Source organism: Amblyomma mixtum, chromosome 1 (assembly GCF_055824585.1).
Source record: "Amblyomma mixtum isolate Tamu chromosome 1, ASM5582458v1, whole genome shotgun sequence".
NCBI classification, from domain to species: domain Eukaryota; kingdom Metazoa; phylum Arthropoda; class Arachnida; order Ixodida; family Ixodidae; genus Amblyomma; species Amblyomma mixtum.
In genome coordinates, this window is record NC_143012.1 from 89,566,986 (window position 1) to 89,584,555 (window position 17,570).

At 46.9% G+C, this 17,570-nt stretch overlaps 1 protein-coding gene across 1 annotated transcript; it reads right to left on the reverse strand.

Annotated features, from left to right (window-relative positions):
* Window positions 1–15,013: 15,013 nt before the first annotated feature.
* On the reverse strand, window positions 15,014–16,803 carry LOC149367161 (uncharacterized). The gene is made up of 3 exons (XM_089572917.1): window positions 16,338–16,803; window positions 16,145–16,231; window positions 15,014–15,350 (listed from the first exon to the last, which is right to left on the reverse strand). The coding sequence occupies exons 1-3, from the start codon at window positions 16,496–16,498 to the stop codon at window positions 15,014–15,016; spliced, it is 585 nt and encodes a 194-aa protein (XP_089429043.1). The 5' UTR covers window positions 16,499–16,803.
* Window positions 16,804–17,570: the final 767 nt, after the last annotated feature.

Sequence of the window (17,570 nt, forward strand, 5' to 3'; positions counted from 1 at the left end):
CAGTAAATGCATTTTCTGTCACGATAAACACAAAACACATTCAGTGCTGATCACGTTCGGCTGCTAATCAATAAATAAGAATTACAGTGCTTGCAGTGCACGATTTTGGGAATAGCAAGGAAAGTTTCATGGTAAGCCTGAGAACTATACAAAAAAGTTAGGCAGCGTTTCAAACCCTGCCGAACCGACATGGTTTATCTGTGGTACATCTTTTATTGTTTCTGAGTTAACCCTACCACTTCACAGCCGCTTATTCGTCTTCATTGATTGGCTTAATTAAAGACAAAGACTGATCGATGGTCAGTAGCGCACAGCTCTGGTTATATATACCCCATACCTGACGTCACAACCGTGAATTGAATTACATGACATAACGTGATTACCACGTGGCTTGTTTACTGCCTCTGCCGACAGCTTGAAAAGTCAAAATTCGATGCCAAAGTTCAAGATCAAAGTTCAAGGTCAAATGGCAAGGTCAAAGGTAAGGGTCACAATCCAAGGTCAAAGGTGGTCTCCCATGCCTCGCGGCTAAATGCGTCCCAGCTATAGTAGTGTAGCTTTCGCTACAAAAAAAACAAAACATTGTGCAACACTTATCTCCACCAGGGCGCTGAATGGCATATCGGCGCCCATTAGACAAGTCACCGGAGCCCTTGTCAGTGCATGAAATGCGGCATCGGCAGGTTTTTTTTAGTTTCAGTTTTCGTTCTTCACTCTGCATTTCATCCTTTCGTCGGTCTCGTCTTTTACTGCATCAGTGCCTACTTGTTACAATGTCAACTACATGAGCACGCCAGCAAAGCCTTCGGGAAGGACGTTTGAGGAAGTAGGGTCCTTTGCAGCACAATGAAACGACACTAGCAAATCAAATCAAATCAAATCAAAGTTTATTTCCCATCTAACACTACAGATGGAGGAATCGTAGAAAAAAGCTGCCCTTGGGCAGCTTGACGAGTCTACAATCCTAATTATTGACAGGGAGGCAACACAAGAGTTTATACAATTTTAAAAAACAAGCACATCAAGGAAGCACCCGAGAATACACGAAACAGCAATATGTATACATAATGAAACTAAACCACGTTATTCAAAAGCAAATTATGTAGTTCACGACGTGAAAAAGAAAACAAATCGAGGTTAATGTGGATATACCTATTTAGAAGAGATGGAAATGTGTACGGAAGGCATTCCCTACCAAGATTTAGTTGAGGTGTTGGCACTGTCCATTCTTCGCCACGTCTTGTTGGATAGACTGATTCTTTTTTCCTTAGTTCTGCTAAATTTTTAAGATTTGTTACATTCTTCTTGATTTCGCATCTACACACCACATCTACACACCACACGTGCCGAGCCCTGTCTGCTCTGTCTTCTTAACAAAACCACTTCGTCGTCCTCCCAGCGTCCGTAGCATGACCCCCCTCGCGCCAAAAGCACCGTCCCGGTGCGCACTACACAGGCCAGCTAGACGGCGAGTTGTAAGGTTTGAGGCGGGACACATGGACGACGTCGGTGCGGGGAGCAGCGGCCGGGGATGGCGGATGTAGCGGGGTGATCTCGTACGTCACCGCGGTCACCGGACGTACGACCCGATAAGGGCCTGTATATCGGGGGAGCAGTTTTTCACAAAGGCCCACACGGCGGGAAGGGACCCAGAGTAAAACAAGAGAGCCAGGAGAGTAGGTGATTTCACGACGGCGACAGTCATGACGTCGTTTCTGATTGACTTGGGAGGCTGACAGCCGCTGGCGGGCGACAAGACGGGCAGCGTCTCGGACTCGGACTCGGGAGATGGCTCGGACTCGTTAGACATGGTGGCGAGACGGCGGCCACGGCGGAGAGCCAGCTTGAGGTCGGGGATCGAATTTAGCAACCTCCACCAAATGATACGTGGCGGCTAGAAGCAGCAATAGAAACAGCAGAGGTAATCTGCTACGCAAGGGACCGACGGCTTGGAGTAGTCTCACAGCACACAAGCTCGCACCTCAGCGTCGTCTTCTTAACAAAACCACTTCGTCGTCCTCCCAGCGTCCGTAGCAATATCATCAATGGGTGATAATAAAGCGAGCACACAGGTACTACCTGATAAGGCGCCGGCGGTGTTCCGGTTCACATATGCGCCTGAAAAGCGTACGGTTCTGGTTTTTTAATAGAGGCTATAAGAGAGGTTTCACTTTATACCAAATAAATTGCTGTGCCTGAATGGGCTTCTATTCGATATTTGGCTCAGTGGAATAAGAACAGCGTTTGTACTGCGTTCCTATTTCTCGTTGGCCGTTTCTCTTTGGGCTGCGAGCATTTAAAAAGGCACGCGTCGCAGCATTCATGGTTCTCCTCAGTCGTTTCTCTCGGCTTTGCACCTCAAAATACGCTGCTGATTTTCTCGAAAATTATTTTTGGTTTGGTTTGGGTTATTGGGGTTTAACGTCCCAAAGCAACTCAGGCTATGAGGGATGCCGTAGTGAAGGGCTCCGGAAATTTCGACCGCCTGGGGTTCTTAAACGTGCACTGACACCGCACAGCACACGGGCCTCTAGAATTTCGCCTTCATCGAAATTCAGCCGCCGCGGCCGGGATCGAACCCACGTCTTTCGGGACAGCAGCCGAGCGCCGTAACCACTCAGCCACAGCGGAAGGGCGGAAAGTTATTTTTCATACTTTTTATAAGTGCCTTTGTACAAACGTGACTGTTCTATGGAGTTAGGTTTAAAGCCCATCTGACGTCACAAAGTAATCTTCACCAACCACAGAAGCGACAAGAGATCAGCGGCTGCCTGGAACTCGAAACAACCGCTATCGAGCGGGCGTTCGAGCGAGAAGTGTCTGGCCATTGTCCCTATTTTCTCTGCTACGCGAAAATTCGCTTATAAGATGTCTTTAGCCTCATCGTCATTCTGCTAGTGCTGCTTTACACTCGAAGGACCAGAACCAGAGAAGAGCCAAGTGTGTTATTTATATGTAACCCTTTACGTGCATATTTTTTTGCTTGCTTTCTCCCAAATCCCAGTGTTCTTTAAACGTTGCTCACGCTTATCACGTTCAACTTGCTTATTCCTTCGATATAAAAGCAGATATAGGCGGGAACAACGCAACAAACTAACAAAAGGAATCGAGACGCAAATTTTGAACCGCAATGCACAACAGACACCCGGCCTCCAGGACAAGTCGTGCCACTGGCTTCACTCGTGCTCGCCTCCGAAAGCGGGAATGCGGCATCCCTCCACCTAGCGGAGATCAATGTATTGAACAGTCTCGGAAGGCAGCAGAGTTCCAGATAAATGAGATATAAGAAAAGAGGCAATAAATCTGGCAAGACAAAGCAGTGCCCACGGAGCAAGACCATTAGAAAGGGATGTCTTGGAGTGTAACAATGAGGCGCAGGGAAGTGGACAGGCACCCTCAAGGTGCACGAATGAAGTCAAAAACGCCTTAAAACAGAAATATACATAACAACTATGTGCTGGTTGTGCTACCCTAAAGGAGCTGAGAAACTTGAAAGCTAAAAAAGATTCCTAGAAGGCATAGCGCAAAAGGACAGGGGCGACACAGAACTGGACTGGACAGGTGCTGTCCCGTCCAGTTGTGTGTGGCCCCTGTCTCTTTGTGCTGTGTTTTCTAACAACTGTTACCAACTAGCCCAAACCAAGCTACTGTAGCTAAAAAGTATAAATGGTTCATTGAGGAGAGCCCAGCGAACTGTGGATGCGGAAGTAATAGCGCAACGAGAGCATAGTAGATTGACGAACGAAGTCTATAGATGCCGCTGCGGTGCCTTAGTGGTTCTTTATCCAAACCTGATTTCAGTGAACACCTCTACTGGCTGACTCTTGGAGATCAATGACAGGTTCTCCAAGAATCCTCCAACAATCCCAGATCCTGTCATGGATCTCCTGTCAAGGATATTTACTGTGCGATAATAAGATTCACTTGGTGCGCACTGTGAAGAAAAATCGCTTCCATCCTCAATTTCAATAATTTTTGCGCGCTCACGGACACAATGATTGATGTATACTTACCCATTTCCGGAATATATACATTTATCTCACGCTACAAAAATAATTTATAAACGACGTATTGCCACGACACACACAAAATCGATTCCGGCGTTTCCTTGTGCATTGTAGCCGGATGGGATGCGTCATAAAATTTTTCGTGTTCTCCATCAACGTCTGTGGCCGTTTAACGAAAAGGCTACGTCTATGCCTGCCCTTTCCGCAGTTTGCGGAGGCTAAAGAGACACTCAGAGCAAATGGGAGCAGTGGTTTTTGAAGTTTACTGTGGGCTCTGCGCTAGTTCGCTACATTCATGATTTTCTATGAGACGGTGCTGGAAACGATGGGGATGCGAAGTTGGGAATAACCTCATTGCTGCGACCGGTAGACCTTAGAAATGGAGCTCTTTGTAAATCATTGAAACCGGCGGTCCGTTTTTAAGAGACGTGAAAAAAGACACATAAAGTTATTGATTGAGAGGACGAATATCTGGCGTGCTGCAGTTTTCTGGGGGAAGGGAAGAGAATTAGAAACAGGGCAGCGATGGGTGACGATGTGGTGAGAAGAGAGATGAAATGTATACAGGCCTCTTTGTTGGCATCACAATAGTGAGTATGCTAGTGTCGCTCCAAAAGCTTAAAAACGCCATCATTGTCTGTCCAGCTTTCCAACTCAGCGGCCAGACGCCTAGCAGTAAGTCTTCCGAGTGTGGCCAGCGATCGAAACTCTTCGAAGAAGCGGGCAACGTTGGTCTTTGGCGCGCATATACTGGCCATTCCACTAGTACCAGCTCCGCAGTCTCAGTTTTGTTACAAAGCCGCAGCGGTGGCGCAGTGGTTTTGGCGCTCGGCTGCTGACCGGTACTCACCTATGCGGCAGAAATGTGGAGGCTAATGAAAAGGATTCAACTTAAGTTAAGGCCAGTGCAACGAGCTATGGAAAGAAAAATGATAGGTGTAACATTAAGAGCTCGGAAACGGGCGGAGTGGGTGAGGAAGGAAACGCGGGTTAATGACATCCTAGTCGAAATCAAGAGGAAGAAATGGGCTCGGGCAGGGCATGTAATGCGAAGGCAAGATAACCGCTGGTCCTTAAGGGTTACGGAGTGGATTCCAAGAGAAGGCAAGCGTAGCAGGGGGCCGCAGAAAATCAAGTACACGGACGACATTAAGAAGATTGCGGGGATGCGGTGGCCGCAACTGGCGAAGGTCAGGGTTAATTGGAGAGACATGGGAGGTGTCTTCGCCCAGCAGTGAGCGTAGTCAGGATGATGATTACAGCAATAATGAAGAAATATTTTATCAACAAGCATTCGAAAACACATTTCATGCATTGCCTTGTTATATATTGTCTTGTCTCTCGCTCATGCCTTGAGATCGCAGGAACATATAATTATTAGTATTTAATGTATTGGGACCACTGATAATACTATTACGGGAGTTAACTCAGCAGGAGGCGCGACAGGTCGCAGTCAGGGAGCACAAAAAAACCAGGTCACATTAGCACTAGGTGCAACATTCTCTTCGTCAAGGATTGCGTTCTGCAACAATATGATCAAACTTAGTCGTTGGCAAACTCGATCACCGAGAGAAGACGTTTATATTAGCCTTACTTAGGCCGCTGAAGTAAAAAACTGTGGGCACTCTTTTATCCTGGATATAATTGCCTGAAAAAATATATTAGCGCTTCTTGACAGAAGCCGCTATTTCCGTGCATGAAGAAGCAATTAAAAATGCCGCGGTTTAGTGAATATCATGGCTGAAACAGCTGAACTTGGCGCTTTCTAGCTGCCGGACGTGAAGAGGAACACTACGGAGGATTATCGAATTGCGATAGAAACGCTGTGGGCTGTTCACAAGCGTGCATGTCTTGTACAAAAATTTGCGAGGACACTTTGGCAACTAAAGTGCTGAGAGGCGAAAGCCGAGGACTCTATGCCGCGCTGACTTCCGGTGGATGTGACGTCACACCGTTCCCGTGGCTATATCGATACCCAAATTACACATCTTTCTGGAATCTTAAGTGTTAATTACGCGTAATTGCACACTTTTCAATCTAATTTGACACAAATCCGACGTTTTTCCGACCATTCTGTGATAACTTTCACTAGTCCGTGACAACTTCCGGTGGATGTGACGTCACACCGTTCCCGTGCCTATATCGACGTCCGCGCTATCTCGACGCAATTTCGACATTTTTGACTCTATTTAATTAACAAATTAATCTACAGTCATCACACAAGGCTTCTAGGTTCACTTTTTCCTCCTCTATCTGACGCAAACATTGTTTTTTTCTATATATTTTTAGTTCCTGAGTTAAACGCGCGTGGCACGCTTTGTTAACGGAAGACAGTATGAGCCATTAAAGGCTTTCGCCTTAAAAAGCCATCACTGGAAGAACTGCGTTCACGAATAAATAGTCATCAAATAACTGCTCTATGAAGTGACCTTGCTATAGTATGTACAAATTAAAAAAAAAACAGCAGTTATTAACACTGGGTCATTGTCCGCGGCGTGCTGTATTACGCCGCTAGCCAGTCACAAAAGCAAACGACACCAGCTTTTTGACATTTCACTTTATTAAACAAGACAGGTGTCAATATCCTAGAGCATATAACTTCTTTACTGTTATTAGCTTCTTATTGGGGTAACAAGAGAAGTTTTAACAACGGACTACTTTTTTGTTGTCGAGGAGGAATTCTTTAACAAAACTTCTGTTTGGGCTAGATGGTGCATAGCTATAAATGAAATGAAATTTAAGCGCACACGAAAAACGCACACAAGAGGAGATACACACAGGACAGGCGCTAACGTCACCTATAATTGTCAAATTATTCTGCGTGAAATCTTTCTTCTGCTTGGCCGCTGTCGAGAACAACGCTTGGTTCAAGGTCTGTGCCCATAGGGCCTCCGTCAAGTTAGCCGCGAGGCGATTGATGGCACGCAGCTTGATCTCAGCAAGCCATCCAGGATCCAACACATAACACAGCACACGCAACTGGTCTTGACACCTTCTAACTTGTCGCCACAGCTCACACCTCAAAAGCTTCAACAAACGCTTCAGAAGACCCCAAGGGGGACGCAGAAATCCCAACAGGGCACTCACATCCGTGCGCAGGTCCTGATTGTGGGTGGAGCTTCCCTGCAGACTTAAGTTATATTCAACTATAGCGAAAAGTTGCCGCGAGACTTAAGCTCCGCCTTTAAGGGTATATGGCTTGGTTTATGGGTGTTTAACGCCCCAAAGCAACTCAGGCTATGAGGGACGCCGTGTTGGAGGACTTCGGAAATTTCGACCACCAGGGGTTCTTTAACGTGGCCTGACATCGCACAGTACACGGGCCTGTAGTATTTAGCCTCCACCGAAATTCGACCGCAGCCACCGGGATCTTTAAGGGTATATGAAGCGACGGCAGTTCCTTCTACCCACGCTCACATAAACACCGCTTTCCGCTTCGCATTCACAATCATAATGTGGAAAACTATACGAAATAGGTATGAAGACGAGCTTTAAACAAGCCATAAGAGCGCATCTGCGTAACCTAGCGGCAGCGTGTCGCACCTGCAACCGAGGGGTCAGGGGTTACGGCGATTGGTTTGCTGCGTAGCAGCTTGATAGGTGACGCTAGTAACGTTAGTCGTCGACTACTGAGTGCTTATGTAATGGTGACGAGGAATAAGGCGGCGGAAGGCCGTTGCTCTTAGTGTGTTTCTTGCGGCTGCTCCGATCGCTGAAGATCCGATGCGTCGGCGGTGTGGCTGGCGCCATCTATGGGAGCCTCATGTAACAGCCACTTCCGGTCACAAACGCCGACGACGTGGACGCCGACAACAACGCCGACGCTGGTTTTTGTGCAGAACGGGGGCGTTAGAGTGTCGCGCAAAATAGTCGCAAGTAGGACTGCGCAGCTTCGGTACCAGCGCGCCGACTGCGCCCAGGGCAGCCAAAGTAGCACTCCTCTTAAGCCACTGCGACTACTGGAACTCTGAAAGTACCGCAACTTCTTTCTCTTAGCTGCCGGGTCAATGAGTGGCCGGATGCGGTCACGTGTCCAGGCGCCGGCACAGATGATTGACTCGCACGATTAGTTAACTCGGCGCAATGCTTCTGCGGCGGCTGGCCGGCGTGTTTGATGATCTAGTTGGTAGTCCTTATCACACATATTGACTAGCGAAATTCACACACACAGGACAAGAGAAGGCGACAGAACACACGCTAGTACGAGAAATAGTAACTGCTAATGCTTTAGTCAATATGTGTGGTACCGACTACCAACTAGCCCAACTTAAAGCATTAGCAGTTAATATTTCTCTCACTAGCGTGTGTTCTGTCGCCTTCTCTTGTCCTGTGTGTGTGAATTTCGCTAGCCAGTATGTGTGATACAGACTACCGACTAGCCCAACTTAAAGCATTAGCAGTTACTATTTCTCGTACTAGCGTGTGTTCTGTCGCCTTCTCTTGTCCTTTGTGTGTTTGATGAACCAGTAGCTTGCTAAAACCACCAGTATTCCTAAACCAGTGTTGCTAAACCAGTACTCCTAAAACACGCACTCCGTGGTATCTCGGGGGCGTCGAGGATGCCGAGGTCATGTGCCTTCGTGGGCAATAACAACAGAGACGCCAGTAAATTATTATTTTTAATCCCGAGCGGGAAGTCAGACTGCAAACGAGGGTCTGAGTGGCTGGGGTCGCATTCGGCGCGACTGATTTGTCACAATGAAGGACACTCGGCTGTGCGGGACTACGGCTTTGTGCCCTTATCTCTCTTTATCCAAGCCAGGAATTCTAACTGTTAGGTGTCACTATAGGGTCTCCATACAAGATCGCATGTTTTTTTCGACGTTTTTCGTAATAGCTATGTCATTGGCGGCGGTGCTTTGTAAGGTTTCTTTCTCGGCGTTTCTCTGACATTGCTTCTCAAGGCTCCTGACTGCACCTGCACTTTCGTAATGCCTGTCGCTCGTGTGGATGATTTCCTTGAATCTGTATGCTCAAACAGTATTAATGCATTCCTGCAAAAACATGTCTTGAAATACCTGCTGATTTCGATGTAATCAAGAGCTGCCCTAACGAGAACATGCGTTTCTACTCGTCGCATTTCTAAGCGAGCCTACTGACTGAAGGTGTAAAGGGGACTGAAGGTGTAAAGGGAGTAGCCCAAGCTCAGGACGATGAAGGTGAACGACATCGTCGTGTGTTTGAATTGATCGTTTCTATCATGTCGATCCAACCAACCGGCAAAAGTGCCCTCTTGTACTAAAGGTGCATTGTGGAGCCTATTAAAATGGCGTGCTTCGGAAGTATCAAGCAACGCCATTCGCGCTGTTCTTGTCGAAACAACAAGGGCATGAAGTGTTGGAACCAGCCTACATTTTGTACATGTCCCTACGGCGCTTTCAAGGCTTTCTTAAGCCCTCATCTAAAACATTTCTCCGTTTTTGTACATTAACGCTTTCATTCACTATTTTCAGTACAAAAAGGATCAATAGGCTATCTGCGGAGAACACGCCACACGCAGTATCTGCGTTCTCTTCGTTTAGCAGACGACGCGTTCGCAGCGTTGGGCTATTGCTGGCCATTGATCGGCCATTGCTAGCAACAACAGTTGAATGCTGCCCGCGTGCCGCCCGCTAACTGCGACACTTTCATTGTTCCCTTGGCTTTACGCAGAAAAAAACAATTCAGGAGAAGCGTCGAGCAATAACCTTGTGGCTTAGCTCCTAACCTGCTATGTCTAGTCATAAAAAGTAAGAAAGGAGAGAGGCGATCCCACACGTGATCGCCCCAAACCATGGCGTGTTGTGGTGCCTATCACCGCTATGCGCATGCATGTGCAGACCAGCACGGGAAAACTGACTATAGATACACCTCCTTGTAATAGACGACCGTGCTACAGTGAACTAGAATATTTTCCAGTGGCGCGACCGCGCCTCTCAGCCTGACGCACGCCGTGTCCGCTGCAGCGGCGGCGCTGCGATCGACCACCCTTGAACGCTCGGCTCGCCTCCGCAGCGTGCGATGCCAGCACATGAGACTGGAAAGCCTGCTTCGTTATTTAGCTGCGCGTTTAACGTAGTTTTGTTTGCGCTTGCTATATGTCTTTAATATTTGAAGATATTTGGCATGTGCGGATGTTTACTGAATTGAGTGTACAATGTCGATCCCGCCACAGCAAGCAATAACAGACGAAGGCTATTGAGCGCACTGTAAACGTTTTTTTTTTTAGCTAAGTATTACAAACTGTCGCAGTTCCGACATATTTTGAGACACTAAATTTCGCAAAGTAACAGTTATTCGTGGGACCATTTCTCACAGGATATACGCGATTAAAATTATATATATATATATACCGTTCTCATTATGAACCAAGACAGAAATTCACCGAATATTAGGTGTATATAACTAATGATTCCATGCTGATACGAGAATGCACTTCAGTCAACACATATGGTATACACCATAAAAGCGATTGACGCAAAAAACGGTCGAAAAACTGCTTAATACGATTTTAATGCAGGTGTTCGTAATTTTCACTGAGATCAACTTGAAAGCTCCAATGCATGAAGCAAACAGTCTACAAATATAGCTAATTTAATCTGCTTAGCTTGAGGTGCTGCGCTGCCTTTCGCTTCGACAGCATGTTTGACTTGTTCAGTCCTTTGATAAAAAAATGAAGCCGCGTAGTAATGTAAAAACTCACTATGCGAGGAGTGATACCCTCAGCATGTGCATTGCATCCCACATTTAAAGGAGCAGCACAATGAATCATGTGTAATATGTCCATGACACTTTCGGAATGAACTTTGCGCGCACTAAAGCAGTTCGTAAAAATGTCCTCCAGCCTTGTGATGAAACGGAACAGTTCAACCGAGGGGTAGAGTAAGCCTCCTTCGTCAATATGTTTAACAAATTCTGCAGCATGCATGCGGCGCCCTTGCTCTGCTGGCAATAAGAGGCAATCGATATATGCAGGATATTTTGTCGGTAGCACGTACTTTTTTGCAACGTACCCAGAGATGTGATAGATCAACCTTGAGTCACTTCTTTGGATGTTATAGTCATGTTGCACAGCTTCACTGCCACATGAAGCCGACGGTCCCTCTTTTTCGGAGCAAACCTTCACTTTCTCCATCAGTTGCTGCTTTGCAGTTTCCTCTTTGTCCCCCGCGTCAAGAAGAGAACTTAATATGTCGCTCTCTGCATTTCCACCTGCAACGCTGTGTGCCAAGTTCTAATAAGAGAGGCAGTGAACAATGATAACAAACTGTTGTGGTGTTGGATGGGAGTTGCAGCCAGATGAAAGCCTTACCAATCCAAAGAAGTTCTCCACTTTGTCCTGGCTCAGTCGTGATGTCAACAGGTAGCTGTAGCCAACTTGGTCGTGCAAGTACTGAAGGAGCTCAAGAGTACTTGTTAGCGTGACTCTTAAGCCTTCCGCGGTAGATTCGCTCAGAAATTTTTTTTTTATCAGCGTGGCGCTCCCAGGTGTCCAGGAAACCAAGGGTTTCCTTTATTAACTTCACACCATCAGAAGCAGGCCCGAGGGCTTCAGCTGTATACCTGCCAGTCATCACAGCAATCAAGGACTTCATTCTTATGAAAAACTTTTCTGTAGCTTCAAGTTTACCGCAGCTCTGCTCTAGCTGAGTGCGGTTAAGAAAAAAGGCTCGCAAAGGACCGTGCCCGGACAATTGGAATGCATAACTTGCCCGCATTTTTTCGAAATTGTTGGGGCTGATGTGCACGGTAGTTATGCCAGGCACTGCTTTCATTGTTACAGCATTTCTGTCCAGTTCGAAAGCTTTTCGAGCAAATTGCATTGAAACCGTTCCATCGGGGGTGTCAAAAGTTGTGACAATAAGCCTGTTTCGAATATTTTTGACAAGGTGTGGGAAATCAGAAAAAAAAAATATAAGAAACGGCTGCTGTCAACAGGATGCGGTTTCTCGTGCAATGCAACCACACTGAACGAAAAGCCAGCGCACAACTGAAGCGCCGTCGGGCGTGCTCTGAACCGGCGCCGCCGGCCGCCCTCAAGGGTCGGCGACAACAGCGCCGCCGCTTCAGGAGACACTCTCGGTGACGCGCGTAGCAAGGCGCTGCCCCCTCCGCTCGCTTCACTGGAAAATATTGTAGTTCACTCAGTTTCTTCGATTTACCGAGCTCTGATAGTCCTCGGGCAGTTCGCGGTTTCCTGTCAGGCAGGAAGCTACGTCATGATCACGTGCGAGCGGTGCTGGCTGGCAGCCCGCGGGCAGTCAGCGCAGAGGGAAGAGGGGAGCGATGCCGCTCGAGAAATTTGGCGCGCTTTTTGTAGCAGACCAGATGTTGGAGTCTGATAGCTCCGACTCTGAGGAATCCGACGACGACGATTTTGGAGACACATTTGTAATGTGCCTTCTGCTTACACAGTTGGAACGCAAGGACCGACACAGGGTGAAGTTGTATGTGGAACAGGTTGTGCCGCGCTACTTGGACTTCGAGTTCAGGAAGCTTTTTCGACTATCACGATCAACCGCGGCGACTCTAGTGGACGAGTTCCAGCACTCCTCTTTCTACCCCGAAGGCCTAAGAGGGAGGCCAAAAATCGCAGCCGAGAAAACTGTCCTGATCGCTCTCACTTACATCGGGACCCAATGGGCGCTCTATCAGATCGCCGACAAATTTGACGTCAGCGAATCAACCGCCCACGTCGCCATAAACAGAGTCCTGGACTTTCTATGGTCTGTAAGTGGAAGGGAGATCCGCTGGCCGGATCGTGAAGAGCAGGCTCTCAACAAGCGGGCATTTCGTGCTCTGTACACTCGCCACGGAGAGCCTGTTGGCCTGCCAGACGTCATTGGTGCCATTGATGGGTGCCATGTCCGTATTTCGAGGCCGTCGGAATCGGAGGAGAGCTATTATAATCGCAAGAAATTTCACTCAATATTACTGCAAGGCGTGTGCGATGCGGACATGATGTTCACAGACGTGTTCATCGGATTCCCTGGGAGCGTTCATGACGCCCGAGTCCTACGGCACAGCTTCCTGTTCGAAGAGGCAGCTTCAAAATGCGAAGGTAAGTTCGCACTTTGTAACCTGAAAACTTAAGGGCGCTCTGTAGAGGCATTATGACAATAAATAGAAAAAAGAACAAAAAAGCGGGGGTTGGGGGGGTTTGCCGCGCATAATTGAGCAGAGTGCGAAAAAGGGCTTTATGCTGTTTGTCACTTTCGTGTAACTCAGTTCCTGCTCTTCAAAATGAGTCTCGGGGGTGTTCTTTCTAATGCTGAGTTGATATTGTTTCGTGACCCCTCTCTCCGTCACAAGCTGTGTGTCAAAGTACAGATTCAAATAATATTAAAACATCAATACCTGCAAAACAAATCTCACTCTTTGGTCAGAGTGCCTACAAAGACCTTCCACAAGGCTCAAATTTTTTTTGAGGTGGCGGGGAGCAGGTGTGGAACAGGTGTCAGCGTTAGTTTGTGGCATCACAGTTGGAAGCTTCTGAACTAAGGGCACAGAAATGGGAAACATAAAAAATTGATCTGCACAGGAACATGTATGCTACATGGCTGAGAAACTTTGTGGATCATCAGGACTGAGACGAAAACCTGTAGTAATATAGTTTCCTTTATCAACACGAATCTACAAAGAAAAAAAACACATACCTTTCTATTGATTCTCTATGAGTGAACATATGCAGTTGTGATGTATGACATATACAGTAGTGGAGAGTACTTTATAGTCATGGTAACCATTTGCTGCATTTCCAGGCGGCTACCTGCTAGGAGACGCAGCTTACCCGCTCTTGCCATGGCTTCTGCCTCCATATCGCCAGACAGGAGCTTGGAAACCATGGATGGCTGCTTTCAACAGTGCCCATACTAGGCAACGAGTCGTCATTGAAGGCACCTTTGGCCTCGTCAAAGCAAGATTTCAGCGCTTGAATTACATTGACGTGTGGGATGTATCCAAGGCTGCATACGTTGTCATGGCAGCATGTGTGCTCCACAATATGGCAAGGCGCCGTGCTGACACACTGGAGGATTTGCCAGATACCACTGACATAGAGGCCGACGATGAAACCACCCTTGAAACACATGAAGCACCTTCTTTTGCTGTTGCTTTACGGGACAGCATAGCACAAAATCTATGAAGTGGTGAAACCAAGAACCAGGGCTTGCCAATTTGTTGAGCAAAATCTGCATGAACTGTGCCAGGTGACATTTTCAGATATATTCTCAAGACTGAGCCAAAACTATTGTGTGATATTTTTATTGAAAATGTAAATAATACTGTTTGAAGTCACATTGCAATGTAACTTGATTGCAAAGAAATCAATGTAAATAAAGTTTGCACTAACATCTGTTAACCGGAACAATAAATAAAAATACACAACATCTATTATTCAGGAACAAGTTATAGAATGCTTTTAACTGAACACAGAACCGTTTAAAAGATCAACATGGGAGATGTAATGTTAGAGTACAGTGAATAAAATTAGGCATTCAATAAAAGCTAGCAAGGTAACATGTACTTATGCCCCTGGAAAAACATGAAAAGTATGGAACTAAAAGTTAAATATTGCAATTCTTAACGTATGGGAAAAATAATTTAATTTATTGTTTCTACAATCTTCTGCGAGATCTTAGCACGGTGGGCAAACAATATAAATGACAGCAAATGCTGGAAACAACAATCCAAGGATGTTTCAGTAAAAAGGAAATTAGCAAAAAGCACGGACAGGAATGCAAAAAATACAAAACTGCTTACAAAGTTGCTTCATTATGAAAACTAAACACCAAACAAATGCACAGAAATGATGTGAAGATGTTGTGAATGAGATTACTGTAAGCAATATACATCTTTGCGGGCTAGCTGCTGACGAAGCAGCATGAGGTGAGCAGAGCAATCTTAGACACTTGTACAGAGGACGAAGAATGAGAATGAACACAGCGCTGTGTTCATTCGCATTCTTTGTCCTCTGTGTGTGTCTCAGATTGCGCTGTTCACCTCATGATGCTGTAAGTAATTATAAGCTACTCAACAGGCTCAACATTTGCTGTGGAGTGCCGACACTCGAATCTTGAAGCAAATTTTTCAAGAGCAGCAAGTCGCTCAACATGGGCCTGCCTGCGAGCAGCCATGCGGTCCTCATGCCTTTTTTGTCGGTTCAGCTCAGCTTCACGAAGGTGGCTTAAGAAGCCCTGGACCACAGCACGTGTTGAGTACAGACGTGCCCTCTTTGCAGTGGTTGTTTCAGTGCGCAGTGGCTCTTGGAATGAGTTGTCAGGCACATCCCTGCCACCGGTGCATTGGTCTCCTACGGTTGGACTCTGCTGAACGCTCACGGTAGTGGGTTGCAGACATGATGGGCTGTAAATACACAGTGGCAATGAAAAAGGACCACTTGAGTAAAGCTGGCGTTAAATGAAAGATCTTGAACAAAACTAGCATTTCTCATGATCTACCTGTATAAATGTTTTACAGCTTCATTTAAAACCCTTAGTACTTCCTTAACACAGCACTGACAACAAATTTGGTTCGTGCTTTCTTCGTTTCCACATGATATGTTCGCTTACGAGATCCAAATCAATTTTTTTTCCCATGTTGTTTCGGTACGTTTTACCAGGCTGAGATGTAAACATTCTGGGTTGGTATAATAAAACGATTCCTTCCCAATTCAGTTCCATTTTTTAATTTCATGCCCTGAAGCGGCACCATGCGATAATCGTTGATTCTGCCTAGGTTATCACTCTGGCTCTTGAGGCTAGGCTGGCGTTACCATTATACTGAATTAAAACAGATCACATCAGTTTTTCTATGCCTGACGTAGGCTATACTTAAGGTTTATGTCAAAGCCAGGTGAAACCAAACGAGCGCGAGAAAATATTCAAGTCGCAAACGAGTGCCGCTATGTGACCTAAGTTCTCGAATTAATTCATGCGCATTACAAAGAAAACACGCAAGCAAAATCTGCCAAAAAACAGTGCCAGAAATTATCACTGCGAAAAGAAAAAATTGCCGGCTTACGGAACATTCGGCAGAAAAAAAAACAAAAAAACAATCCCAGCATGGTTTCTCCGCAGTTTCTTTCTGCTGCTTCCACAAATATATAACTTTAAATAAAACCAGTGGCGCGGGAGTAAATTAAGAGGCCATAAACTTACTCAGTGTCTTGGGTCCGCGCAACCCCGGGCCCCAGCAAACACGGCGGGTTCACGGCGTGGCTCTTGTCCAGCAGCTCACTCAACTCCCTGGGCATAACAAATAATGAACCCACCGACATATGTTAGCATGCGTGTCAGTTTGTCAGGACTTTATATGTCAACTGGGATGAGAATCATAACAGTATACACTCACTCTTCAAACTCGCATGTCCGACGGTCATTGCCAGAGCGAGAGTTGTGCTCTCGCACTCGCTTGTATGCTCTTTCAAGCGTACGCCACTTGTTTTCAACTTGGCTAGGTGCTAGGTTGCCTCCGAAAACGTCGTTCAACCTGGCCGCCAGCATCTCCCACATCTGTTTTCTCGTCTTTAGACGCCTTGCCGGGTTTTCTTTAAATTCTTTATAGAGCTGGATCAGGACCAAAGTCTTCTGTCTCGGCCAAAGTTCATCCGAGGCGCTGTCCGAGCCTACGGCGGCTGTTTCCTGGCCGCTGAAGTCGGCGCTGTCCGAGCCTACGGCGGCTGTTTCATGCCCGCGAAAGTCGGCGCTTTCTGCGCCTGTACCTGCAGAGTCGAGAAGGGCAATCCGCAGTCGAACGCCACCTGCAAAATGTGATATGCTTAGCTAGTAAATGCGACAAGAAGTATATGGCACTTGGTAATGCGGTATTGTACTTGAAACTATACTACTATGGCAGGCGCATGCAAAGTAGTACGAACCGTCGGTGACATACACCGGCAATCCTTCTTCTATGACGGGCATGCCGTCCGGGCCAAGCTCCGGGTGCGCGCGCCTCTCGACTCCGTCGAGCAAAATTGTTTCGGAGGCCATGTCGCGCAGCTGTCCGCGTCAAAAGAAGGGAGCGAAAGCGCGCGTAAATTGGCGCGGATGTGCCAAATGCGCATGCGCTTCGTCTGCTAGCTTCTCAGGCAGCGTCGTCTGCTAGCTGCCGGCTCGTGTGCGTCCCAGCAGCTCCGGCAGTCCGCGGTGAGCCAGACGGGGAAAATCGAGTGCGCTTCCGGCAGGTTGCGGACTGGTGAGCGGAGCTTCGCGCCCTGCCGGAGAAAAACGAGCTTCGGGCCGGCGTCGTGGTGAGTCCGCGGTGAGTCCGGGACTGATAATCGAAGAAGCCCACTGTAACCGTGCTATGGGCCGCGCAGACGTGCGCGCTAAAACGTACCTACACCAAAACACTAGGGACGAAAAATTACGGAGAATACTTCAGGCTACTTAGGTGCTTTGATTGCAAAGACTATATTTTCAATTTTTGATTACTGTTAATTTTGTTTTCATATCTAATGATACAATTAATCTTATCTTTAGCATACAGTCGTAAGGCAATGCATATAGTGTGTTCACCTTTGTTCACCAACAAGCCAACAAGCAACGCGGTTTGGTGCTCGCCTTGCAGTCTGGAGGCCCTGGG